The sequence below is a fragment of the Oreochromis niloticus genome, linkage group LG14 (genome assembly GCF_001858045.2).
Source record: "Oreochromis niloticus isolate F11D_XX linkage group LG14, O_niloticus_UMD_NMBU, whole genome shotgun sequence".
NCBI lineage: Eukaryota > Metazoa > Chordata > Actinopteri > Cichliformes > Cichlidae > Oreochromis > Oreochromis niloticus.
Window position 1 is genome coordinate 28,038,351 of NC_031979.2, and position 25,891 is coordinate 28,064,241.

General features: G+C 38.7%; 2 protein-coding genes, 1 long non-coding RNA gene and 1 pseudogene across 3 annotated transcripts; 1 reads left to right on the top strand and 3 right to left on the bottom strand.

Annotated features, from left to right (window-relative positions):
* Nucleotides 1-2,853: 2,853 nt before the first annotated feature.
* On the bottom strand, nucleotides 2,854-6,062 carry LOC100694215 (dehydrogenase/reductase SDR family member 11). Its single transcript, XM_003440277.5, has 7 exons — nucleotides 5,772-6,062; nucleotides 4,617-4,826; nucleotides 4,371-4,465; nucleotides 3,686-3,815; nucleotides 3,488-3,580; nucleotides 3,143-3,208; nucleotides 2,854-3,044 (listed from the first exon to the last, which is right to left on the bottom strand). Exons 1-7 carry the CDS (start codon nucleotides 5,901-5,903, stop codon nucleotides 3,006-3,008), a joined length of 765 nt encoding a protein of 254 aa, XP_003440325.1. The 5' UTR covers nucleotides 5,904-6,062; the 3' UTR covers nucleotides 2,854-3,005.
* Nucleotides 5,301-6,172, top strand: LOC112842145 (uncharacterized). The gene is made up of 2 exons (XR_003213822.1): nucleotides 5,301-5,632; nucleotides 5,745-6,172. It is a non-coding gene; the product is annotated as an uncharacterized LOC112842145 (long non-coding RNA).
* Nucleotides 6,173-8,622: 2,450 nt separating this feature from the next.
* LOC100694479 (dehydrogenase/reductase SDR family member 11) lies at nucleotides 8,623-12,967 on the bottom strand. Its single transcript, XM_003440278.5, has 7 exons — nucleotides 12,676-12,967; nucleotides 10,859-11,068; nucleotides 10,511-10,605; nucleotides 9,697-9,826; nucleotides 9,437-9,529; nucleotides 9,296-9,361; nucleotides 8,623-9,182 (listed from the first exon to the last, which is right to left on the bottom strand). Exons 1-7 carry the CDS (start codon nucleotides 12,805-12,807, stop codon nucleotides 9,144-9,146), a joined length of 765 nt encoding a protein of 254 aa, XP_003440326.1. The 5' UTR covers nucleotides 12,808-12,967; the 3' UTR covers nucleotides 8,623-9,143.
* Nucleotides 12,968-16,821: 3,854 nt separating this feature from the next.
* LOC100694748 (C5a anaphylatoxin chemotactic receptor 1-like) lies at nucleotides 16,822-18,222 on the bottom strand (annotated as a pseudogene).
* Nucleotides 18,223-25,891: the final 7,669 nt, after the last annotated feature.

Consider the following 25,891-nt stretch of genomic DNA (forward strand, 5'->3'; position numbering starts at 1 on the left):
TGCTACACCGGTTTGACTGTATATATTTGTAACTATAATACTGGTCAATGTAAGCCTGTACTGTATGTGAGTTTAAATTAAATGCCCTATCCTATCCCTGTTCTTCTTTTTCAATAATGTGAAATCTACTGTGGCATCAGGAAGTATCCATGGAGGTATTGCTGGTAATGGCACTCTTTGACTGATGTTGAACTGGTCCTGTTTAAGTTCTATTGCTCTCCTAGTCATAGTCTATCCAAAGCTCTTTGTTTCCCGCCTTTCTTTCTCCCAGCAAGGTTTGAGTACCTCTTGTGTATTCAAACCTTGCTGCAGGGCCTTCTGTCCATGGCCCTGCAGGTTTGCCCAGTAATTGAGTGTTAGCTGCTCTCTTCTGATTCCTAGTGGCATCTCACCCATCTGTAAAGCTGCTGTTGGGGTTGTTTTAAGTGAACCTGTGCAGAGTCTTAGTGCCTGATACTGAATAAGGTCTAACTTTAAAAGAGTTGTGGCTGCTGCTGAATTATAAGCTACACATCCATAATCTAACACCGATCTAATCAACCCAGTGTACATGGCCCTCAAAGACTTCCTATCCACTCCCCAGTCCATCCCAACTAAACATCTCATTATATTTAATACCTTTTTGCATTTATCCACTATTTTCTGAATGTGTACAGCCCATGTTACCCTTATATCCAACCACAATCCAAGAAACTTAAATTTACTTACTCTTTCTAACTCTTGACCTTGACTTAAGACTGACTTCCTTACCAACTCTTTTCCTTGTAAAAAAAACCATTGTCTTAGTCTTATCAACTGAAAATTTAAAACCCCACTTATGCGACCACTTTTCAACTTTTCTAATCGCTTCCTGCAGTTTCTTTACAATAGACTCTACATTTCCCCCTCTCTTCCACATTGCTCCATCATCTGCAGAAAGAGAAAACCTTATCCCACCCTCTATGTCAACACATCATTTATCATTAAAGAAAAAAACAAAGGGCTCGCTATGCTCCCTTGTGGTGTTCTGTTTTCTACTGGAAACCTCTCTGAGTGAATCTTCCCAATTCTCACTTGTATTTGTCTTCCCCTTAAAAAATCTGTTATCCATCTGATACCAAATACCACATACCAATACCAAATTTCACGATTTTAATTAGTCGGTCTCCTCTCCACATCATATCATAGGCTTTTTCTTTCTAAAAAACCCCCCACTACCACTACACTCTCTCTAGCGGTATCAGTGCTTTCACTTTGATTAAATACTTCAACCGAGTAATGGCCCTTCTCACATTTATCAAATAGTATCACATATTTTCATTTTAAATTGAAATATGAAGTTAAAAAATATCAGTTATTAATAAAACCGGACAGACCTGTCACAAATGAAACTCCCACTGAGTATTTCCTCTGTAAAATCGGAGATATGACAGAGAGGACATGAGTAGAAGTCTGTGCGACAGCAAACAACAGCATGGTTTAAGTGGGAAACCTTTTCAGAACTTTATTTTAGAGTAAAATCAGCAAATCGGCAGGTTTTGTTTTTTTCTATGGTCCTTGGTCATGCAAGTGAACTCTAGTGGTTAAGGTTGAAAGTCCATCCTGCCTCTATGTCTGAACCTTACTTCAGACATAAAAGTCAATTTTAGTACAAAGGAAAATAGAAAAGTAAAAACAACACAAAAATAGAATCATTAGTAGGGTAAAAATATGTGTCGACAATTGTTCCAATGTTTCCAAAGAAAAGAAGACCATTTTGTGTCAGAATAGGCTCAGTTAGGGCCATCATGATCACGTGACAAGTAGGAACACTACTAGTCAAAAAAGACTTTGCTGCATCTTGGAAGTTTAAGCAAAATCCTGAATTCTTCACTATAAGCCATGTAAAGGACTTTTCTTTACTATAATAACATAAATGCGCTGCACAGAGAACAGTAGTATATAAACAATAATACTTTAAAAACGTGTACACATACAGTGTCTACACTCTGCACATCATCATACTGATCATCATCACAAAGTTCATTCCTGAAGATGGAACCAAATATTTTCCTTGAGCCAGTGCGTATTAAAATATTAAATTAAAATTTAATGACATTATATATTCACTGTCTTAGTAGCACACACAAGTGCTCAGTACAGATCTCCCCACCAGACTGACTTTCCACGTTACTGCAACTTATCAAATGTGTGAAGAAATGGAAGAAGAAACCTGCAGAGGGGACATGCTGGACAGAAGAGGAAAGCTAATCAGAGAGCCAGTTAAGTGAGTTAACATGCCATTAAAACTGAATAAAGGTGGCACACACTGGAACCACAATGGAATTCTTAAACAGTTGCTCTTTGCCTTTGTAGGGCATTTTTTTCTTCAGATATTCAGATACAAAATAAAATTTCAATGACTGTCTTGCAATAGACAGAGAATATCAGAATCAGAGTATCCCAATACCATTATTACCCAAACCTGACACTAATATTCTCTGTACATTAGTATCCCCTAGTCATAATCCATCTGATGGGGTCTGGTGTTGTTATAGTTTAGTTAAGTTGGAATATGCTATGACATAAAACAAGGTGTGAAAAAAATATTTTAGTTAACCGAAATCTGAAGCTACTTTTCACTGTTCCCCTGTCACAAACAGTCACCACAGTTTTTGTTTTTGCACACGGTGGGTTAACTTTGTTAACTAATATTCTCAGACTTTACTTTCCCATTAATTAGTGAGGTATTATATATTAACTTTACATTTTATTACTATTGTTGGAGGAATGAAATATATGTTTGAGATATTTTTACACCTACAACTGTATGTTTTCCACCATACACTGCTCTTTAACTCAGATTTCCTTCAGTGAAATAAGAACACTCACAAATTTCCCCCACAAAAACATTTTATTTCATAAATCAGTGAAAACTTTCAGGACAAACATCATAAACAAAACTGTCTCATGACCAGATCACAACTATCATTTTCATAAGTGTAGTAAAGAAGTAGGTTAATTCAGGGGGATCATGTAGGTTAACCTTAAGCTTGCTCCGTGCCTTGCATCTGAACATCTCCAATCTGAAAGAAAGATGTTTTTTTATATATTATTACAAGCAAAGTGCTGATGTTTAAACAGCAAATCAGGAAAACCAATAATTAAAATAAGAGGAAATCACCTGAACATGAGGAGGAGCACTGAGCACATATGTAACAGCATTGGCAACATCTATTGCTTCCAGAGGCTGTCAGAGAAGTTGAACATGATTAATTACTATAAAAATATCTTTATTTTGCGGCTTTTCTTCTTTAGTTTGATAGATGAGTAGATTAGACAGAAAAGCAGGGAAGGAATCACATGCAGAAAGTGGCCCAGGCCAGACTCAAACCTGAGCCCCTATAGTAGCCTTTTGGCATATGGGTCGCCTGCTTGACCCAGTGAGCCAGACTGGCATCCAAATGAAATACATTTTATCTGAGTTATCATATTAGCAGTGCATGAATAGTAGGAATAATAATGTTACCTTATATGCAGAATATGCAGCAGATGCTTTATCAGGACTGTTGCTGTAGAGCCGGAGAGCAAATTCTGTCTCCACTAAACCGGGAGAAATACACTGCAAAAAAGAGCTGATAGTGAGATGTCTTCAGAAACTACATGTGTATATCTGAAAACTGTAATATTGGTGCTTCAGACACTTTTAGAGTGGTTACAGCCTTACTGTGGCTCGGATATGGCTGTTTTCTGCACGCAGCTCCTGCCTCAGTCCCTCCGTCAGGGCGGTTACAGCATACTTTGTGGCGGTGTAGAAATGCAGAACAGCTTTGGGAAATACACGATGTCCGCACATGCTGCAACAGATTTATGAGGCATTAACCAGGTGAGCATTAAGCAACATTTATTTATGTTATTTTTTTGAAAGTCATGTCTCAATGATGTAAGAAACTCTGCTGCCCACAAAACTGTATATAAGGTTACAACAGTTATTTTATCTTGATGTTTTGCAGTTTCTCTTTGACTTTGTTAATAGTTAAATGGACCCACAACCATTCATGGCTGACTCGTCCTATCAGAAGTTTCTTCCTGTTAAAAGGAAGTTTTTCTTTCCTTCAGTCGCCAAAGTATTTGCTCACAGAGGGTCGTCTGATTGCCAGGGTTTCTGTGTATTATTGTAGAATCTTCACCTTACAATATTAAGCGCCTTGAATTGACTGTTGTCGAGATTTGGTGCTATATAAATATAATTAAAATGAACTGAAATATTCAGTTACTAGACTGATGGTTGCCAGTAGGCCCCTTAAGCTAGGGCCCAGTCACTAGGCACTCTCCTTCTGTAAAATGAGACTTTGTGGTACAATAAAGAAAATGGTAATAACCATATTACAGGTTTGTGAAAAATTGCACACCTGTTTATGTTTATGATGTGGCCATCGTCAACATTTCTCTCTTTCATTGACTGATAAGCTTCACGTGTGCAGATACTCAGAGCAAGAACGTTCACCTGTAAGTAACCAAGAAAAAAAGAAAACATAAAGAAAATATCTGGAATCAACAAATGTGAAATACTTTTTACAATGCAGTGATCTGCAATGCGAAACGTTCTTGCAAATCAAAACAATTATTTCATTTCTAAAATAACTCTGAGCTCTTACATCCATCATGTTCTTCCAGCCGCTGGTTTTGCCACTTAGCAGCAGGTCTGCGTGAGCCAAGCCAGCGTTGTTGATGCACACGTCCACGCCTTTGTGCTGCTCTTTGATCGCTGCGAACATGGACAGAATCTCCTCTTCTTTGCTCAAGTCACACTTGAAAGGAACCAAAACACCAGGGTGGCCGGCGCTCTGACACTCTGCTGCCAGTTTCTGAAACCAGAATAGAAAAAGATGACAGACTTCAGAATCCACTTTGTGTTTTTAATGTGTACGAATCTACTTTTCAAACATTTACATTAAGTTACTGTAAATACATTGATTTGAGTTTTCAGTTTGCATATCAAAGCTCAGTGACCCATGCGTATCATCCACAAACAGTAGTTTGCCTGTGTTTGGATGTTCTGCCCGTTTTTGAGTTTTGCTTATTTCACTGACCTAATAATCATTTTGTAACAGCAGGCACATGATGATGTGATGATGCCTGCAAAAGCATTTTCTCTGGTTTTGTCTTGAGGTATGATTCAAACAGTTGATGCATTTTATCAAGGAAATAAAAAAAAAAAAAAGAAAGTCAAGTTCTTCATTTATTATACGCTAAATGGATGGTTGTGGCTAATCTTTGAAAACAGCATTTTCTAACAAAGCTAAAAAACAAAAAAAACAAAACAAAAAGAAACAGTGAGTACCAAATCGAAAATGCTGACTTGTGTGTTAGGATGGTCTGTCAGCTTAAAGAATAGTTAAACATAGAGCTAGGCAATTCAAGAAAAAGAGGGCAAAAAGGCGAATGTCATTGTTGTGTTTAACGTTTTGATTTATGAAAACTACAATTCAGATGAGAGTCACGTGTCCAACTTCCTACTTTCTGTGCCATATTAAACTTAACGTTCCGTGCAGTCACTGTTGTGTGTCACTTGTGCAGTTAAATAATAATGTAATATATTAGTGTGCTGTAACTACATGCTTTCATCAGTTTATAACAGTTTAATGCTTCCTGCTCGCCCAGCCTCTCCTTTGTAAGTCTGAAAGCTTTATTTATTTATTTATTTATTTATTTGCATTACGGCAACTTTAACATCAAAATTTACTGCGTGCTAGAGCTAGTTTACATTAAACTACTCTCTGCAGGATCTGAGTTTCCACTTCAGAACAAACCTGGATTTTTCCGATGTCCCTGGCGCAGCCCACCACTTTCATACCGAGTCGGACCAGCTCCACGGCTATAGTCGCCCCAATCCCGACCGAGGCTCCGGTCACCAGAGCCACTCTGCCCCGCCAGCGCTCCATCACAGCCCGGTAACCTGCTACATGGACGAAAGCACCTCAAGTATGAAGACAGGGACGCTAAGTCTGAAGAAAACGGACTCCGGAGCTCCAACTGTCTTGTACTCGTGAACACGCGATGCTTTTAAACACATCATATGCCTGTGTGCTGCGTTCACGTCATCAGCAAACTGTAGGAAAACAGTTGAATCGGTTCTTTTGTTAATTCAAGTAAAAACTATACTATGATATGCTTACTTGCATTCATGAAAATAAAACCTAATTCTATCGCATTTTATGGAGACACATATATATGTCTGAACTCCCTGCACACACAGAATGAGTTAGACCTGTTTATTTTTTAAATGTATGATTCATATACAAGGAATAGATGGGCAAGGACTTAAATATTAAATTGAATGATTTTGTACAGTGTAGAAGTAAATTAATATTTCATTTGATTTACAGAGATGTGTTTATGATGTTTACAGATGTAATTATGTACACATTTCCATTTATATTTAATATTTACATGTTTTGGTATTTACAAGATTATATGTTTATAATGTTTATTCATATTCACTTTCAAAACAGTTAAGATTTCTTGAATCTAGCTAGTTGGTTTTCCTATATTTATCCAAGTCGAGGACTTTCTAACTTCTGACTAGTTAGAGAAGTCACTCGGTGAATGTTGTGTTAAACAAAGTGTGCAGCTAAGAAAGTTATCTGTCTCCATCTTTCTCTTTATAGAACAAATGCTCACATTACACCATTATGCCAGCCGACCCAATGACAGAGGTTATGTCATTGGGTGCTCGGTGCTATAACATCAGTAGAAGACAGCTGTTATGAAAACTGGAGATACAGATGCTACACCACATTGGGAACAATAGTGAGCAGTATGGATGTAATGAGCCAACCCTGGTAGAAGACAGCAGCAAAACTGAACTAGATGATGTATAGCCACCCTAATGACAGATGCATCTGCTGAACTGAGGATGAACACTGGAACACTGCAAGCCTGTTGCTCTTAACACCATTTACACTAGTAGTATTACTGTAATCATTGAGCATTGAGATGTTAACCTAAAAATGGTATCAATAAGGAATTTCAAAACAATGAGCAGAGAAAAATAGTACAATCAAAAAAGGACAAAAACAACAGCGACATCCAGCACATGGTTCGTTACCACTCAGTCAAAGATTCGTTGGAGTCTTAAATTCCACGACTGCTCAGGAGCTCAGCTTCCCTTGATTCCAAACCACGAGTCCTCAGCTGAGCAGCACTACTTCCACCATTGTACCAGCTCCCTCACCTTACCACTTCCAGGGTTTCCTCATCAGCTTGGTGAGGCTCTAGCTTCTTGCCTAGTAATCGTTGCAGTGAGCCGTGTCTGATCAGGTTGGACCCCTCCCCCTCGCCGGCATTCAGCAGGCAATGGCGGACAACTCCAACTTTAGCTTCTATTTCCAAACTCCATATCCAATCAGACCCACCTCGATTTCCACCGTGTCCACTCTTGGGCTCTTCTGTCCAGCCCCAAGCTCTGCAGAGCCCCAACTCGTGGCCTCTCATAACTTGGGCCCTTTCCTTTCAGTACTCAGCTCATCTCTCCAAATATCTCGGATCCCCTGGCTCTGTACAGGCCTCCTTAATTAACAAACTCCACACCATAACTGATAATTGACCCAGGGCAACCCATACCACAGGACTCAAGTCAATTAGACAATCTGGTTAGGTAAACATGATCAGTCAGAATATTCTCCCAAAAACATGAAGAATTTGCACCACAAAACAAAACTTTAACAAAACTGAAACCAAACCCATGCAACACAATAATTTAAAACACAATAAAAAATAAATTAAAAACATGCAAATCACAGCACATTAACGATCTGCCTTATAACTTCAAATCAAGGGTGCATGTAGACAAAGACCCCTGTGGAAGCCAAATCAGGGAAGGACGCTAATTGGTTAACTGATGCGCAGAAGGACATCATGAGAGACAGAGCTTGGATGAATGAGAGGTCAACAAGGTGTCTCTAACGGAGGTTCAAAAAACAGTCAAATGGACCACTAAAGAGCTGAAGTGATGTTCATGGGGAAGAATTTTTTATCTGAATCATCATTATGGTCAAGATTGAAATCTAAATGCTAAATGAATTTTAAAATACTGATGAAACCTGACAGTGTAAAAGTAATAACATTGACTTAACATTAATTCAGAGTTTTCTTGTTATAGTTAATTTATTTATAACCAAGTGACAACAATGATGTTGAAAAGTCATGGATTTATAGTTGACCGGAAATTAAAGCTATTATCAGTTGAACAGTTCCATCACACCCCTCTTAAATTGGTACATCCCATCTGTCCATGTTGAAAAGTAACTGATCTATGGTTGACTGGAAAATTATATTGAAATGCCATTGATTTATAGTCCAGAAGTCGTGGCTTTATAGTTGACTGGGAAATTAAAGTGGTGCATCCCATCTGTCCACTATTGAAAAGTCAGTGATTTCTGGTTGACCTGGAGACAATCCTGTATTATTCAACATTACTGCACCCCAGAGATCTCTGTGAATTCATCAGGTAAGCGTTTACTTATTTTCTAATATTTGAACTTTGCCAAATGTGTTTTTAACCAATTATATTTCATATATATTGTTGAACACTCAGTACAGTGATTCATATTGTATGTGTAACTGTCACCATGGTCATTGTCAGACACTTCAAAAATGTCATTAACTCAAGTTGCCCGGGAGGGGCTTTATTGCATTATAAATGTATTATGACACAAATCATCAGTGCATGGGTCATTTAGCAAGTTACTAAATCTCTAACAACAACATTCAAAATATGTTACTTTTATTATTATGATTTTATTTAATTATTTTGTGAAAAGCTTCACTGAGTCTCTCAGGACTTTACTTTCCCATATATTAGTCAGGTATTATATATTAACTTTATATTTTTTACTATTGTTGGCAGAGTGAAATATATTTTTAAAATAATTTTACACTGACAATTGTATTTTATTTTATTTTTTTACCATACACGCTTCTTTAAATCAGGTTTCCTTCAGTAGAATATAAACACTCAACCCCACCCCAATCATTTTATTTTACACATCAGTGAAAATTTTCAGGACAAACATCATAAACAAAAAAGTTTCATGACCAGATCACAAATCATGATTTACATAAATGTAGTAAAGTAAAGTAAAGTAAAGTAGGTTAATTCAGGGGGATCATGTTGGTCAACCCTAAGCTTGCTCTGTGCCTTGCATCAGAACATCTCCAATCTGAAAGAAAGATGTTCTTATATGTTATTATACACAAAGTGTTGACATGTAAACAGTAAATGAGAAAAAATGATAAGTCACAATAAAAAAGCATGAAAATAAGAGGAAATCACCTGAACATGAGGAGGAGCTCTGAGCACGTAGGTAACAGCATTGGCAACATCTATTGCTTCCAGAGGCTGTCAGAGAAGTGAAAAGCAATTAATAGTTTTATCTGAGTGACCATATCAGCAGTACACGAACAGTAATGTTACCTTATATGCAGAGTATGCACCAGCTGCTTTATCTGGATTTTCTTTGTAGAACCGTGATGCAAATTCAGTCTCCACTAAACCAGGAGAAATGCTCTGCAAAAAAAAAAGAGTGGATAATGAAGGAATTTCAAGAAGCTCCCTGTGTATATTATAACAGGTAATATTGCTGTTTCAGACACTTTGTGCATGTGTCTCTTAGAAGCTGATATTGGTGTCAAAGGCAGTCTTGGAGCTGGGTGCAGTGTTTTTTAAAGCCTTACTGTGGCTCGGATGTGGCTGTTTTCTGCACGCAGCTCCTGCCTCAGGCCCTCCGTCAGGGCGGTTACAGCATACTTTGTGGCGGTGTAGAAATGTAGATCAGGATTGGGAACTACACGATGCCCACACACGCTGCAACAGAAGACAGTTCAGAAGACGTTCTAACCTGGTCAGCATTTACCAACATGCACCATGCATCTGTAAGTTATTCTTTTAGAGACATGATCTGGAGTTTCTCATTGGCTTTTTTTAAAATTTCCAGAGAGAAATACCTGGTGCTGACAGGTTTAATCAGCATTGTTTGCTTTCCTTTTTTTTTGGCTTGAATGCAACAGATAATCATTTGCTCCTTGTTAATGGGATCGAGCCATTGCCATTGTTATTACCTTCTTCTTTGCTTTTTCTATTGTTTGCTGTGAAAACAGTCTTCTGTGTAGTGTTGACAACTTTTATTGGATGCTTCCTAGACTTTCTTAGGTGAACCAGTCATTGTTAACTTATTAGAATTTATAGCACCACTTTGGTAGCCAGGTCACTCTGATAAAATGGAATTTCATGGTAAAATAAACATAATGACGCTAATACTGGAGGTTGCTATGTGCCATGGCACTGATAGGGAGAACTGACATGTTTGGCTTAAATGTAAGGGAAAGTCCTGCCCTCCAGCTTTAACAAAAGGTCCACTGTGAGTTCTATTGTGTTGTCATAATCAGAGACTGACTGTTTAATAAAGATTATAAGATATAATCTTTGTTTAATAATTAAACCAATTTCACAAGCATACCCGTCGCAAAGCATTTGTAAATAAAACTGCACCTGTTGATGTTTATGATGTGGCCATCATCCACGTTTCTCTCTTTCATTGACTGATAAGCTTCACGCGTGCAGATGCTCAGTGCAAGAACGTTCACCTGTACGGAACGAAGCAGAGAAATAAACAGTAAAGAAAATGTATCTGGAATCAGCACCTCCAAATAGCACATCTACTTATTGCATCTCACACACAGTGGGTACAAAAATGTATTAAAGACCACTGATTGGTGACCACACGCATCGTGTTGTTACATTTCAGTGTTCTGTTGGGAAAACATTCATGTGAATCTTGCATTTACAGAAATCACACACTAAAACATTCGTAGACCAAACCAAGATCTGAGCTCTTACATCCATCATGTTCTTCCAGCTGCTGGTTTTGCCACTTAGCAGCAGGTCTGGGTGAGCCAAGCCAGCATTGTTGATGCACACGTCCACACCTTTGTGCTGCTCTTTGATCGCTGCGAACATGGACAAAATCTCCTCCTCTTTGGTTAAGTCACACTTGAAAGGCACCAAAACACCAGGATGACCGGCGCTCTGACACTCTGCTGCCAGTTTCTGAAACCAGAATGTAAAGAGATGACAGACTTCAGAATCCACTTTGTGTTTTTAATGTGTATGAATTTGTCATTCAAATGTTACTTTGTCACAGTCCTGGGTCTTGTGTTTTGGTTTGAGTTTTATTCTTCTAATTATTGTCCTCTGTTATATTATGTTTATAGTTCATTATTTCTGTTCTTCTTCTGTGCCTCATGTTTCCTTGTTTCTGTGTAAAGCCCGTGTTTTTGAGTTCAGTCGGTGTACTTCCTGTTTTACTTTGGTAGTCTTCAGTCCGTGTGTGTCAGGTTCTGTTTTGCTGTCCTCCGTCTCGTCATTGTAATTAGTGTCAGCTGTGTCTCCCTAGTGTTTGCTCTTTGCCTTGTTCCCCTTTTGTGTTTAGTCTGTGTTCGCCTTTGCTCGTCGTTGGAACATCTCCTCAGTTTATTATGCCTATGCATTAGCCTGCATATCATTCTGGGTTATTGCTACGTGTCATGATTTTCAGGTTTGTCCAGTTAGTGTTCCCAGTTTCGGTTTCCCTTTGTTAACAATAAACTCACTCGCAGTAAACTGGTGTCTGCACTTGAGTCCTTCTCTTTAAATTCCACATGTCTGCCGCCGCAGCTGTGACATATTTAATTTAAAGTTACTGCAAATATGTAGATTCGAGTTTTCATTCTGGATATCAGAACTCAATAACTAACAGTGCATTTTCTTTTTAGTGTATCATCTGACTCGAGCATATTCTTCTGTCACATCAGTTAACCTTTACTACATCCATGACTCTTCTCTATGGTTCTTCTTCTTTACCTTCTGCCTGGGAGATCTATATTCTGTATCCATTGTCCTATATATCTACTATCCTTCCTCTGCACATTTCCATACCCTCTCAGCCTTGCCTCTCTAACTTTGTCACCAAACAGTTCAACATGAGTTGTTCTTCTGATATGCTCATTATTTCCTTCTCTCCATCATATCAGCCAGTTGTCTCCCTCTACTAGTCACAGTCCCATCACTTAAAATCCTTATTCTCACCTCAACACTCCTGCGTTTCGTTCTCTCTCAATGCCTCCTAACACACGTTCCTCCTTAACAATACATTTCATCTACATGCAAGCAGCTTGTCTGTGTTTAGTTGTTCTACCAACTTTTGTGCTTTGCCTGGGCCTCCTCATTGTGAATATCTCTCAATGGCCATATTTCATTGGCCTAATAATCACTATATTACAGCAGAGTATGATTATATGATGATACCTACAAAAGACATTTTATCTTGTGTCTTGAGGTATTCCTCAAACTGTGAACTGAACATTCAGCACATTTTACACAAGTAAATCAAACGAAATGTACAAAGGCAAATCAATAAGAGTGATGTTTCCTGTAATTCCTTTTTTTGGGGGGGGGGGGGGGGTGACTTGTTAACAATAGAGTCACAGAGTTTGATTTAAAATGCTATAATACAGGATGTGCTGGCTGCTGGCCAGCCTCTCTATGTTATGTAAGTCTGACACAGCTGAAAATGTTATGCAAAACAGTAGCTTTAACATCACAGTTTACTTCTCTGCTCTAGTCTTTTTAAATTAAAGTACTCTATATAGAAATTGAGTTTCCACTTCCGAGCAAACCTGTATTTTTCCGACGTCCCTGGCGCAGCCCACCACTTTCATACCGAGCCGGACCAGCTCTACTGCCACAGCCGCTCCGATTCCGGCCGAGGCTCCGGTCACCAGAGCCACTCTGCCTCGCCAGCGCTCCATCACAGCACGAACACCGGTAACCTGCTACACGCACGAAAAGCACAACAAGTATGAAGAGTCTGCTGCAGAGTGACCGGAGCTTCAGCTGTAATGCATCAGTGAAAAGTCGATGTACTATATACACACGACCATGAACATCCGATCTGTGTGCTGCTTTAAAGTGAGGTTCACACTGTAGGAAAAAAAAGTTTTTCCGTCGTGATAAAATACCTGTGCTGAAATGGTATAATACACTCTTAACAAAAAATATTAAATTTGATTACATTTTTTATGTCTGTTTCAGCTCTTCCTGCACATATTTACATAAGTAAATACCACTTTAAAATCCACAGAACAGTTCGTAGCTGTTGCTTCACTTTCATTTGCAAAGTGCACTAGTCTCTATTTATTTTTGTCATGGTTTCCCTTGGCCCAGTGTATTTTTCTCCGAAAAATCAGACAGATTAAGACACAGACGTGGCTCTTAGAGGATGCTGAGATTAAATCGATGCATCAATAGAGATGCAGTGTAACAACAGTTTAAGTTTAATATTTAAGAAACAAACAAACAAAAGACTTTTAAGTCATTATTTTCTTTCTTTTTAAATCAAATTTGTTAACCTGGATGGTTCCTATTAATAACTGTCCATCATTTTAAGAAGGGTTTTCCTGTCACAGAAGATTCAAGAGGGGAGAAGCAAACAGATTAAAAAACGACTGAAACCAAACTCTTTATTCCACAGATGAAATATTTCCAAGCACAATGAACAGACGCAAACACACCAGAGTCCTGAGGCCTGCGCTTGAGCAGGTTATGTTGATGATAAGTAATAAATGGGTATGACATTATGGAACGCTAGGACTGCCATAATGAATTAATTAAATACACCATTAAATAATTAATTAAATGTGGCAATCGTTAATTAAAATTGGAATTAATTAATTAAATAAATAGTTATGACACATTTAATTAATTAATTATTGACACATTTAATTAATTATTTAATGTTGTATTTAATTAATTCATTATGGCAGTCCTGGCGTTCCATATGAAATCCTACTCATTGGTCGGTTCCTTCTTGGAAAACATTCAATTTCCAACATTTCTTGGAAAAGCACTCAGACGTCACAGTTCAGGTGGAGATCTAAAGTTTTATTTTATTTATTGTATTTGTTCTTAAAGCAGTGTAGTATAAAAGGTTGATTCTTAGTTACAAAATTTTCCCTTGATTTTTTTTCTTCTGGCTTCAAGGAATTTTTAAAAAATCTTATTATTTTTTAGGCCTTAATATATGATCCTAAAACAGCAGAGCATTCTCATTCTCAACGTGTAACATACCAACAATGTGTCACGGCCCGAGGCCTCTCATTATTTAACTTATGTTATTTGCCCACAAGAGGGTTGTGTTTACTGCCAGATTCTTCATTGTGGCCAATACTGGTTTATAAGGCATTTCTGTTGCTTGGGACACAGATTTATGCTGACTTTAAGAAGGAAAAGTTTATTCATATATAAACTGGACATGTCAGATATCAGTTATTCAGATTACTTTAGCTGACTTTTCAATAAGGATATAATTGATCTGCTCTCTGAAACTGAAGATTAATATTTGTATTTTCCTTTTTCTTTTTTGTAAAACACCATAGTCAGTCATGCCCGTGCATACCATTTATCAAGCTGTCATCCCTGTTGGACAACATCTCCCACCCCATGCATGAGACTGTGACAGCACTGAGCAGCTCCTTCAGTGGGAGACTGCGGCACCCACGGTGTGGGACGGAGAGATTTCGCAGGTCTTTCCTCCCCACTGCTGTCAGACTCCACAACAAAGACTTTAACTGATCAAACACACACATGTGCAATAACACTAAGTGCAATAATCTTCCTGGCATCGTTGTATTTTTTACTCAGTTGTATATAGCATTTGTATTCTATTTTTATCTTATTGTATATTTTATTCTATTTTATTCTACTGTATATAGTATTTTATTTTATTCTATTCTGTACAGTTGTGTACTGTATTTATTCTTATTTTATTTTATTCTAATTTTTGCTTCATAACTTTTGCACTGTCCACTTCCTGCTGTGACAAAACAAATTTCCCACATGTGGGACTAATAAAGGTTATCTTATCTTATCTTACTGCTAAATTAGCAGAACAGCATTCCAAAGATTCTCTATAACACTGTTGAGTCTGTGCTAGGAGACACAGCAAACCTTGTTCTGGTGGCATGTATGGGTGCAACAACCTGAGGGAGCTGGGCTATATCTGTCCAACCTGAATCGACAGCATTTGCTGTCTCATGCTCCCAACAGTGACAAATACACAAGCAAAAAGCAAAACTAGAAAAAAATCATCCAGGAGGGATCAGGAGAGCAATGGTCTCTGGTAAAATTGTTTGCAAAACCTTTTCGTTTACAGGGGTTGTCTTGTTGTTGCCACGTCTTCAGGCCACCATGGTTACTGTCATGTGCACAAAAGCGGATTAAATGGATTCACAACAGATTATGCTTCCTAGATGGGGTCAGTGATATGTTAAAGAAATCGCTCATTAAGGTCTAGTAGCTCACAAATGTCAGCAGAGTGTGACAGAGCATTTCATAAAAACAAATATAAAATCGAATTAATATTTAAACCACGCTGTAAAAAAGAATTACGTAGAAAAACAGAAAATGTCCTGGTAATTTTCTGTTTTGACTTTGCTGCAATCAAATGAACTTCAGAGTCACCAGATCTCAATCCAACGGGATGTGGGAAATTGAAAGATTCACATTACGGATGTGCATCTAACAAATCTGCAGCAACGGTGTGACCAAAATCTTGGGAGGAATGTTTCCAGCACCTTGTTGACTCGATGCCATCTAGAGTTTAAGCAGATCTGAAGGCAAAAGAGGTCCAACTTTGTAATAGGAAGCTGTATCTAATAAAGTGGCTGGCGACTGTTTTTTTAGGCAACACTTTAACAAAATTAATATTTTATTACAGCAGTTAATTATGTTGCTCCTTTTCATGAACGGTCAAATAGTGTGTTGATGGCTTTATCTTCTCTCCTTTCATAAAGCAGTGTATCACATGCCAAAGGAGGTAATGAAGAACGCTCCTTTGAATTTGAACAGCTCTTACTGTGGCCGCCACACAGATATTTCTGCGTCACTTCGCTCAGTTTGTGTATGTTCTGGGAAATTCAATATGTTTAAGTAATTTAACATAACATTAACATTCTCAGGACTTTTTACATTTACTTTCACATGTATTAGTAGTATGTTATTCATTAACGGTAACCAAATATTTCAGCTATTTTTCAGCTCTTTCTGTGCCATACAATGTTTAATTAAATTTCCTTTAAATAATACCTAATAATTATGTAGATACATCATTTTCTACTAAAAAGCAACAACAGAGTGCAACAAAGTTTCCTTGAACATCATTTTATTGGATAAATTAATGAAAATATTCAGTACAAATATCATAAAGTTATTTTAGGACCAGATCATAAACTGTCCCTTGTGCTTCGGTCATTTCTCCCAAGTACTAATATATTACACATTACCTTTTAATCTGCTACTCTGTAAGATGCCCTGAAATACACTATCATATAATTACCAATAACAACATGACCTTAGGCTATAGTCCCACACACTGACACAAATCCCTAACTAATATGGATACGCATTTATTTTAGTGTTTAAGTCTAAACATTGAAAACCAGCTCTAACACTGCTTTTTTTTTTTTTTGATAATTTTATTTTAAATTTTCAAAGTATAACACAGAAACAAACCCCGCAATAAATAAATAAATAAATAAGAAAGAAAAAAAAGACGCAGACAGGCTCAGGTGCGTTACAAAAGGAACAATTAATTCAAACAAACATGCACTTCATAATATATGTATATATACATATGTGTACACATACATATACACGCACATACACACATCTACATATACATACACATACATATACACAAAAAGCTGAAGTTGATGAAAGTTTACGAATCTAGTTTAGCCTCTACTAATCTAATCTACTTTAGCTCTAACACTGTTAAATTAAAAGACTGCCACTGTAGTAACAGGTAGAGTGGGTAGAAATGGAACTTCCAACCTCATCACTGCATTTGTTAGATGTTTAAGATCAGACTCTGGCCGCTGGGCTGGGGTCAGCATACACTCAGCTTTAATATCTACTCTGGGCTTTTAACTAGCCTTGTGGTTGCATGCTGTGTGTGCAGATATTTGCAAAGAGCTGATGTTGAGTTAGTTGTATTATGCAGTTGCTTCCATCATGGATGCAGTTTGTGCTTTTACCATTGTGCTCTTGTCATTTCATGCAACAGAAATACAAGTAACATCCTTATTTTTACTCCTCAGAAGTTGATCCCCGTGCACAGTCATATTTTTGTCATCTCGTTGCCATTACTGGTGCTCTTGGTGTCCACATTAGTGACACTCTTCTTGGTAGTCGGATCCTCACCGATAAAGTGGAGGATGTTACGCAGGGAGCGGTTCATGCTGTCTTTGAAGCTTTGACCCAGACACACATAGAGCAGAGGGTTGAGGCAGCTGTTGAAGTAAGCCAGGCAGAGCGCTATAACGTGTGCCAGGTGAAGTTTGGGGCTCGCAGAGGAAACCCGAGGGGTGGTCAGCATGAGGAAATCCACAATGTGCAGAGGTAGCCAACACAAGAAGAAACTCAGCACCACAGAGATGATGACCCTCAGTGTTTTCTTGGATCCAGTCCGACTACGTGTCATTCTCCTCTGTGTCTTGCTGAAAACCACCAAGTAACAAACTAGAATAACCAGGAAAGGAATAATGAATCCAATCAGGAAGCGAAAAACAGAGACAGGCCAGGCACCATCTACAGTGTACTCCATCCTACACTCTCTCTTCTCGTCACCTGCCTCAATCTGCTTGGCGTACACAAACTGTGGGATACTGCCTATCAGGGCCAGGACCCACACAGCAACACATCCATAAGCACCCTGTTTGGATCGCCTGTGGTTCTGACACCAGATGGGTCTGATGACCAGGAACAAACGATCCACGCTGATCACAACCAGCTGCAGGACGCTGCAGTACAGTAGTAAAACAGGCCTCTGATGAGCATGCAGGCCAGCGGACCGAAGTGCCACCACCAGAGCATTTCCAGGCACACCCAGGAGGGCCACAAGGCTGTACATGACCAAAGCCGCTATCTGGATCGGCTTAATCTCAGGAGTCACAGACTCAGTAATGTCAGGAAATGTGTAATAACCATCAGGATATGTGTTATTATAATCACCGTAATCCATGATTCCTTACAAGTGCAAAATACAGGATATAGGTTAGTGTCTTAAAATAGATTTTTTTTTTATCTAAAACATTTTCTTTTTTTTCCATCAAAATTTAAAATGCGACTTTAGCATTAACTCACCGATTGTTTAGCCCCTGCTTGTGTTGCTCTGTCACTACTAAGAGGAAGTTGTAGCATGTTAGAGCTGGTCTGCTTCATAATCTCACCCCACCCCACGCAGACACAATTGCACAAGATTCCTGCACGAGCATGTGTGGAAGAATGGCTGTTAACTGCAGATCACTGTCTGACATGCAGAGCAGAAGATTTTGATTCTAAGGTTCACTAGGTTAAGGAGCTCCATGCTGCTCTGACACTCTTAAAAAATGTTACTAGAAAGCTGCAGAGGCTGCATTTCATATCAGCTCCACAGCAGTTGATTTCATTGACTGGGTTATTCTACAAAGGAAGAGGAACTTTTAGTGAAATCAGCTGGATAGTCTTACATTGAAATGCTAACCCACGACCTGTGCAACTTTTTAAGAACGCATTTGCCCGTTCTATTTGATGGGTGGTTCTCCTTCTAATCACATCATCTTGTATACTTGGTTGTCCTAAGGTTTTATTCCCTTTGATCTTTATTACAAGGTTTGGTTTACAGTAGCTGCTAACTGCAATTTAACACTTAATTATAGAATTATTCAAATAAAAAGTTGCACATTTGCCCCATAGCTGATTAACTTGGCTGTATACACAAAATCTGAATTTGTTACAAAGAACTTGTTAAAGGACTGACTTTTAGACAAGAACTAGAGAATTGCAAGTTTTCTCGGTTTATTGCAACAAAAAACCCCAAAAAACCAAAAAAAAAACAAAAAAAAACAGATCAGAAGATTCCAAGTACAACATATTTTAACTTTTCTAAATTGAAACAACTTAACTTGATATAATGACGTGGACATAACTGCAACAAATTTGCAAATATATTTACTTTTTTACTAATTGTGTATCAATTGATTAGCCCTTGTTGTAAAAGCTCAAAAATAAAAGGAAATGTCTACACAACAGACATCCAACAACTATCCAAATATTTGCATAGCCAACATTTCCAAATAATTCAGGCCAAACCAATTAGTTAGGTGTTTTATAAATTAAAGCTGCCCAATTTGCTGCAAGTACTGGGCATGCAGATATGCAATTAGTTACAAATGTAAATGTTCATACTGAAATCTACAATAGACTGGCAAACTAAATTTAAATTGCTTAGTTACCAACCCATGTTTATAACAGAGCCAGTAAAATGAAATGAATAACACCTGGGATTCTGTGTGCCCATACCTCCATCACATTTGTGATATCTATCCTAGCTATGTGGAGTTGAAATCTCCCAATTCTTTTAATCTTTGGGCTGAAGGAAGGACAATACTCGGTGTATAAATGCTCAATCAACAATATTTTATTTCCATACAATTCAACACTTAAGAGCATAAGAACCATCATGATGGGGAGACCTGCCTGCAGAGGGTCACAGCAAGTCTCAAAATGGTGACGGGTTACTCAGCCTTTTATAGCCTCTAGTAGCCCCCACCTAGTCGTAAAAGCCTAAACATTCACATTCTTTCTCTCACACGGCGCCTAAGTTATGACCTCGGCTCCTTGTTTTTCTGCTCTCCGTAAAGGTGGGGGTATGGAATGTGGTCTGTTTCTTCTATTCTAGACACAAGGTCTCCTGCACACAACATTCTCTTCATGATTCAGCAGTATGAAATGTCAAGAAACCATGTAACACATTCAACAGTGTCGAGTAATACAGGTCAATCAAATAGATCTAATGATTTTCACACTCTTTTAAGTCAGAAGTATAATGCAAACTAAAACTACATACTGATCACACACTCTATATTAAGGGGTATAATATGATCTACAGCAGTATCATAATTCAACTACTTTGATTACAGATATAAGGTAACATATGATAACAGAATAATCTCACAATTCCCCCTTTTGATCTCTTTTTTAAGAGATCACTTATAACATACACTCCAGCGTTACAAGGTCCAGTTCTTCTTGGTCCTGAGGGCCTCTGTCCCCCTTTAACGGGTGGACCATATGTGGGATGACCTCTGTGTTTACGCAGTTCAGATGCAAGAAAAATTAACTGACCGCCGCTGACCGTCCCTACAGCCACGCTCTGGTCGCCGGCATCGACCGCTATCCCCGTACGGGTTCACATTTATTCTGGAATAGAACAAGAGAATGCTTTTACATCTAAGGTTGAGTTCTATCATAGGTGAAATATAAAAATGGTTAGTGGCATTTCAAGTTTGACACAGTTGTTGGATTTGCTGTCTGCCATGTTAACTTCCTATCTGTCCAACACCTTTACCAAAACTGTCTGACCACATTCTCCCTATCACATGGTTCTGTGCACATTTTAAAACAGCGTTATTGTGCTTGTTCTAATTTGAAATACACTCCAATTGAAAGAGGGCTTATTAAAAAAAGCACACACACATTTTAACACCACATTGTTACCCTTGTAGAAGGTGTCTGAATGGAGGGCTGCCTCTGCCAATTGTAGCTGTATTCTGCCAGCCTTTCCTGGATGAACGGTGCCAAGTAAAACTCCTTCCCACAATCAATTCTTACCTGATCCCACAGACAGAAGATAAAACACAGACAAACAGCAAATAGCACTAATCAGGTTATTTTACCTGTACACTCCCTCACAAATAATGATGTTGTCTTTAACTGGCATAGTGGAATGGCTATGCCAGTTAAAGACATGTTATGGCTTTTGATGCTTAAAAACCATCAAAAGCCATAACATAGGTCACTCCAAACATAACAAGTTTCTCATTTGGATCAAAATGGAGCTCGGACACCTTACAATGAAACATTCAAATGATTAAAAACTCAGTAATATCAATGGACAAATGAACACAAGATATTGGGGGGGAAAAGGAAAACCTTGTTATTTCTGGAGTGCTCCACATACTGACTTACAAGGGTTTCAGCGTACACAGGGTACACAGCCTGTCACAGAACTAGTACTGATTATTAGTTACACGGTTAAAGCTGTAATTTGCACAGTTAAAGCTGTAATTTGCATTAACACAAGACTGACTTCCCATTAGGGTGTAGTCAGTTTCTTTAGGTACATTAACATAATCATGTTCCACAAAAGTCATTAATCATCTAACAAAAACAATTTTTTAAAAGAGCTTACCTCTGTAATACCTTCAGCGACTTCAACTTCAAGTTGGCTGTCAGTGCAGAAGTCTGTGACCAGGCTCTGCTCAACACACCATCTCCACCAATGTGTGTGTGTGCTGCGAGAGTGCAACTATCGGGGGAAAAGAGAAAGATCAGTCTTTCGAGGGGTCGGGTTTTTTTGTTTGTGTGTGTGTGTGTGCAAACTTTATTTGCTGGTAACTGTTATAACCTCCCTGGTTTAGAATATCATGTTCAGGACTCTCTGACCCAGGGACTTATTCTAATCATAATCTATGTGTGTGTAAGCGTGTTTGCATCCTCTGAACTCAAAGCCAATACCTACAATATATCAGTCCGGACATCACGCCGAACGAAGCTTATGACCTTCAAAAGACTGAGTGCCAACTCATTATGAGCACCTTTGCAATGTGTGTGTGTTTAGTAAAAGAAATCAAAAACAAATTAACCATTTTTAATTCTAACATTTGCCCCCCTTTTCACAAAAATCATGTGTTTCATTCAGCCTGCCGTCCCACGGTTTCCTCCCCAGTGTGGTACTCAGCTTCTCGTGAACACAGGCATTTTATCTTCTAAACGCTATTCAGTTTATTTCAATCATTAACGCTTAAACATGAAAATAATGATATATGCTTCTCACTGGTTCTCTAGAAAAAGTCTGGGAACTTTTGGGTCATTATAAGCTTAAGTTTTACCATCCCTAAAGTATTAAACACACAAAGTCATAACATGTTCATAAAACCATTGTTTGATGTTAAAACTCAACTTCCCCCTTTTTGACACACTCCCATGTGTCAATTCATCGGAGCTAGAAAATCAAAAGAAAAGGTTAGTGACATCATATCTCAGAAAACATCAGAAATTCTCCTCTCCAGTATCATTGCTCCAGTCTTGTCATCCTGTGTTAGGGAATGAAACAATTTAATTATCATATTAGATCTGTTAAACTCCTGGCTCCGCCCAGAGTCTGCATCCGCAGAATTGCCTAGAAACAAGACCTGTGTGTTAATATGAACTACACATTTGTAACTCCCTTTTTACCCACTGTTTTCCCCTCACTGACCACAGCAGGGGAATTTATGTTTTGATTCAGCCATGAAGTAGACTGCGTCCACAACAAGTCAGTACAGCTGTGAATGTGGTTAATTATCAATCAATTAACAATCAATAACAAAATGATAGCTTTTATTTTATGCATGCTTTAGTCAACCACTCACCCAGAGGATCTTCAATCCCAGAAAATTCCTTCTCCTCATTTAATAATGTCTGTCATCCTTCCATGGCCTGGTAACTGGTCTATCCAAAGCTGTATCATTTTGAAATATACACACAACAAGCCAAACCACATCTTGGTCACACCAACCCTTTTCCACCGTGCGGATGTCCAACGCCATCCCAGTCTGGACCGTCAAAGGGGACTTTACCGGGGACTGTTCTAACAGTCCTGTTTATTACATTCCCTGGTCAGATTACCAAATCTCTGCACACTAGAATAAACATACTCAACATGGTCAAGATTTTACTGAGTGTTGTTTCAAAATATTATAGATTCAAACCTCCATCCTTATGTGGTTTGCCAAATTATGTTTAACCAGAACTACACCCTGTCTCTAGGTTTTGGAGAAATTTTATGTTTGGTGTCAAATTTGAAGAATTTGACCATAAGTAAAATTTATGATGTTATCACCCCCATCGCGGCTTACCTTTCCCACTTGTGGTGATATTCCTCCCTCGAATATTCGCAATTACCCTCCTTTGGTGGCGAAAAACTGTTGGTGTGGTCAAGCGGGCGCTATAGGAAACAAAAGCTCAGGACAGAACAGTTATCAGTCATGTGCTTCATACAAAATTTGCATGTGTTTGATTTCATATTGATCCTCTGAGTGTAATGGTACATTTTAATTTTAATTTATCAGAACTAAACACAATATGTTTTCTTTCTTTATGTTCTTTTGTGTACCACAACCTGCACGCCAGTCTCACAACATTCCTCTCTGCTTCTCAATAATTCTCCACTCTCCCTGCATTTCGCCTTTCTCCACGTCAGATTTAAAACCCAACATATTTCACATCACTACTCACCTCTTACCGTTTTTCTTTTTACACCACAGAGTATTACACCCAATTACGCCTGTCTATCTCTATGTGGCTCCAAATTGCCCTCTTTACTCTCTTATTTCAATTATACACACTCGTCAGGGGACAGGCACAAAGCAATCAACACTTTCAACCACTGAAACGAGGAATTCAACCTTTTGACTAATCTAGAACTCAACCTTTGATCCCAAAATGTGTCTTGTTCTAGTCCAGAATAAATGTAAACCCGTGATTACACGGCAGTTTCAGTGTTATTCTGTAGCTAATGCGGGAGTCTTCAGTTCCCAAGTCGCCACCTCGGCTAACTAGACGCCGCTGGACCGGCCTGTGCGTCCACAGACAGGGGGATTGCCACACCATGAACAAAATCAATTTCCACAGGCCCACTAGGCGTCAACCTTTGATCATAAAATATTTTCTTTGCACTAGTGTCCTCCAATCCACACATTAACCGTCACTGTCACCATGTTCATATTTCACACTGAAACACACAGAGAGCGCGTCTCATGCGCAGAAACACACACAGAAACCTTTGAGCTCACCTTTGAAGTGCAAGCGCACCACAAGCCAGACTCTATTTCACCTCTATTTCATATGCTGAACTTTGGCCGCGTCTTAGAAATTTTCCCCGTTTCTTGCAACAGAAGCCAGTCATAGACAAAGTTAAATGTGGAAGGTAATGTGGGCTGCAACTCTAGTCTCAACGTAGAATGTTTTTAGTATCTTGCTAGAGCCAGTTCTTATGACACACTGGAATTCAGCCTCAACTTATGTTAGTATCTCGCGCCGAAAACCAGACACTGACAATTTAATGTGAAAATACGTGTAACTCAACGAACAGATCAATTTGGAAAGCCCAATATGCACATTTGGTATTTATTATACAACAGGCTGTGCTTACTGATAGGTTTGTAGCTTGAACCTATTCGCTGGAACGTTGAAGGCAATGTAATTACACAACAAGCAAGACCCGAGTAGGCAACATTCTTTATGTTTCACGTGCACGGGAGAGAACTGGACAGGCGCCGTTCCTTCGCTTGACCCCAGTTGCTCTCGTCCGCTCTCCCGTAACACTGCTCTTTTATTGTGGTTACATGAATATGCATAGGTTCATTAACATATGACCTCTTATATAGCTATACATGTGAACAAAGAATACCGTGTGTGTGTGTGTGTGTGTGTGTGTGTGTGTGTGGAATGTGACTCCCCAAAGCTGGTGCCAGGAGTCTAGCGGTCCATCTAAACAAAAGGCTCTTAGACTCAAACAGATATACGTGTGTTTGCTATACCATATATCAGCAAGAGAAGATACGACCTCTCCTAGGAGGTGTGTGATCTATGCCAGAACACTCTGAAGAGGAGTGAACACACTCCCCTCTTCATGCTACACAGAGTTGTTACAGACCTCCTGGGATGAGACATTCTTTCAATCTACAAATGATTATATACTCCTAAGCATATATGAGTAAATATTTCTAAGCATAAATGGCAATAAACAATACAAATCTAACACTTACCTTTTTAATTTGGACCGGTCCTCTGCTCGCCTTGCCTCACGATCTCACCACAGGCCAAATCTGCCCTCCTCAGCACACTAAAGATCCGGGTCACAAGGCACCAAATTGTTATAACCTCCCAATTCTTTCGATCTTTGGGCTGAAGGAAGGACAATACTCGGTGTATAAATGCTCAATCAACAATTACTTTATTACATACAATTCAACACTTTTGAGCACAAACCATCCGGATGGGGAGACATGCATGCAGAGGGTCACAGCAAATCTCAAACTGGTGGAGGGTTACTCAAACTCTTATTTGTGAGGGAGTGTACAGGTAAAATAACCTGACTAGTGCTAATTGCTGTTTGTCTGTGTGTTATTGTTGTTTTATTGTTGCATCATATTGCTATAATTGTTTATATGCTTTATATATTCTGAGGTAAGTTGATCTATAGTGTTACATCATATTCTATAACGATGTTATGTGTTTTGATAACTTCTGCACATTTTAACAAAATTTATTGATTCAATAGGCTTCTAAAAATTGCCAACCCAAACTCGCTGTAGAAATGTGGCGCTCAATATTCGGTCGCACAACTTCTTCAGACACTGATGGCTTTGAGGAGCTTGACAGCTGTTATTTAGAGCCTGATGGGTTCCTTTTACCAATTTTTGATTCCAGAGATGAACAGTTACCCACCTCTGAAACAACTGAGGTTCCTACGAGCAGCGATGTCTGTGAAACTCCTCAACCAAGAGAACAGTGCAGTACTTCAGATGCTGATATCTTTGAGCTTGACGAATATCATATAGATCCCGATGGACTTGTTTTACCGATTTTTGATTCCGGTGATGACCAGCTAGACACCTCTGATACAACAGAGGTTCCTAAAAGCAGTGATGTTGATGGATCTGAGGAGAATGATAATGTTGTTAGAGGAAGTCTTCAAAGAGAGGAAGGAGAAACAATTTTTTCCCGATTTCAAACAAGCCTTTCAGCTCT

What these genes read in the sequence shown, in the direction of transcription:
- LOC100694215 (XM_003440277.5), bottom strand. Translation starts at nt 5,903, where the DNA reads ATGGAGCGCTGGCGGGGCAGAGTGGCTCTGGTGACCGGAGCCTCGGTC. An exon ending in CACATCATAAACATAAACAG is followed by an intron (nt 3,816 to 4,370) that starts GTGTGCAATTTT and finishes AATCTGTTGCAG; the next exon opens with CATGTGCGGACATCGTGTAT. An exon ending in CTGCATATTCTGCATATAAG is followed by an intron (nt 3,209 to 3,487) that starts GTAACATTATTA and finishes CTTCTCTGACAG; the next exon opens with CCTCTGGAAGCAATAGATGT.
- LOC100694479 (XM_003440278.5), bottom strand. Translation starts at nt 12,807, where the DNA reads ATGGAGCGCTGGCGAGGCAGAGTGGCTCTGGTGACCGGAGCCTCGGCC. An exon ending in GGGACGTCGGAAAAATACAG is followed by an intron (nt 11,069 to 12,675) that starts GTTTGCTCGGAA and finishes TTCTGGTTTCAG; the next exon opens with AAACTGGCAGCAGAGTGTCA. An exon ending in CACATCATAAACATCAACAG is followed by an intron (nt 9,827 to 10,510) that starts GTGCAGTTTTAT and finishes CTTCTGTTGCAG; the next exon opens with CGTGTGTGGGCATCGTGTAG.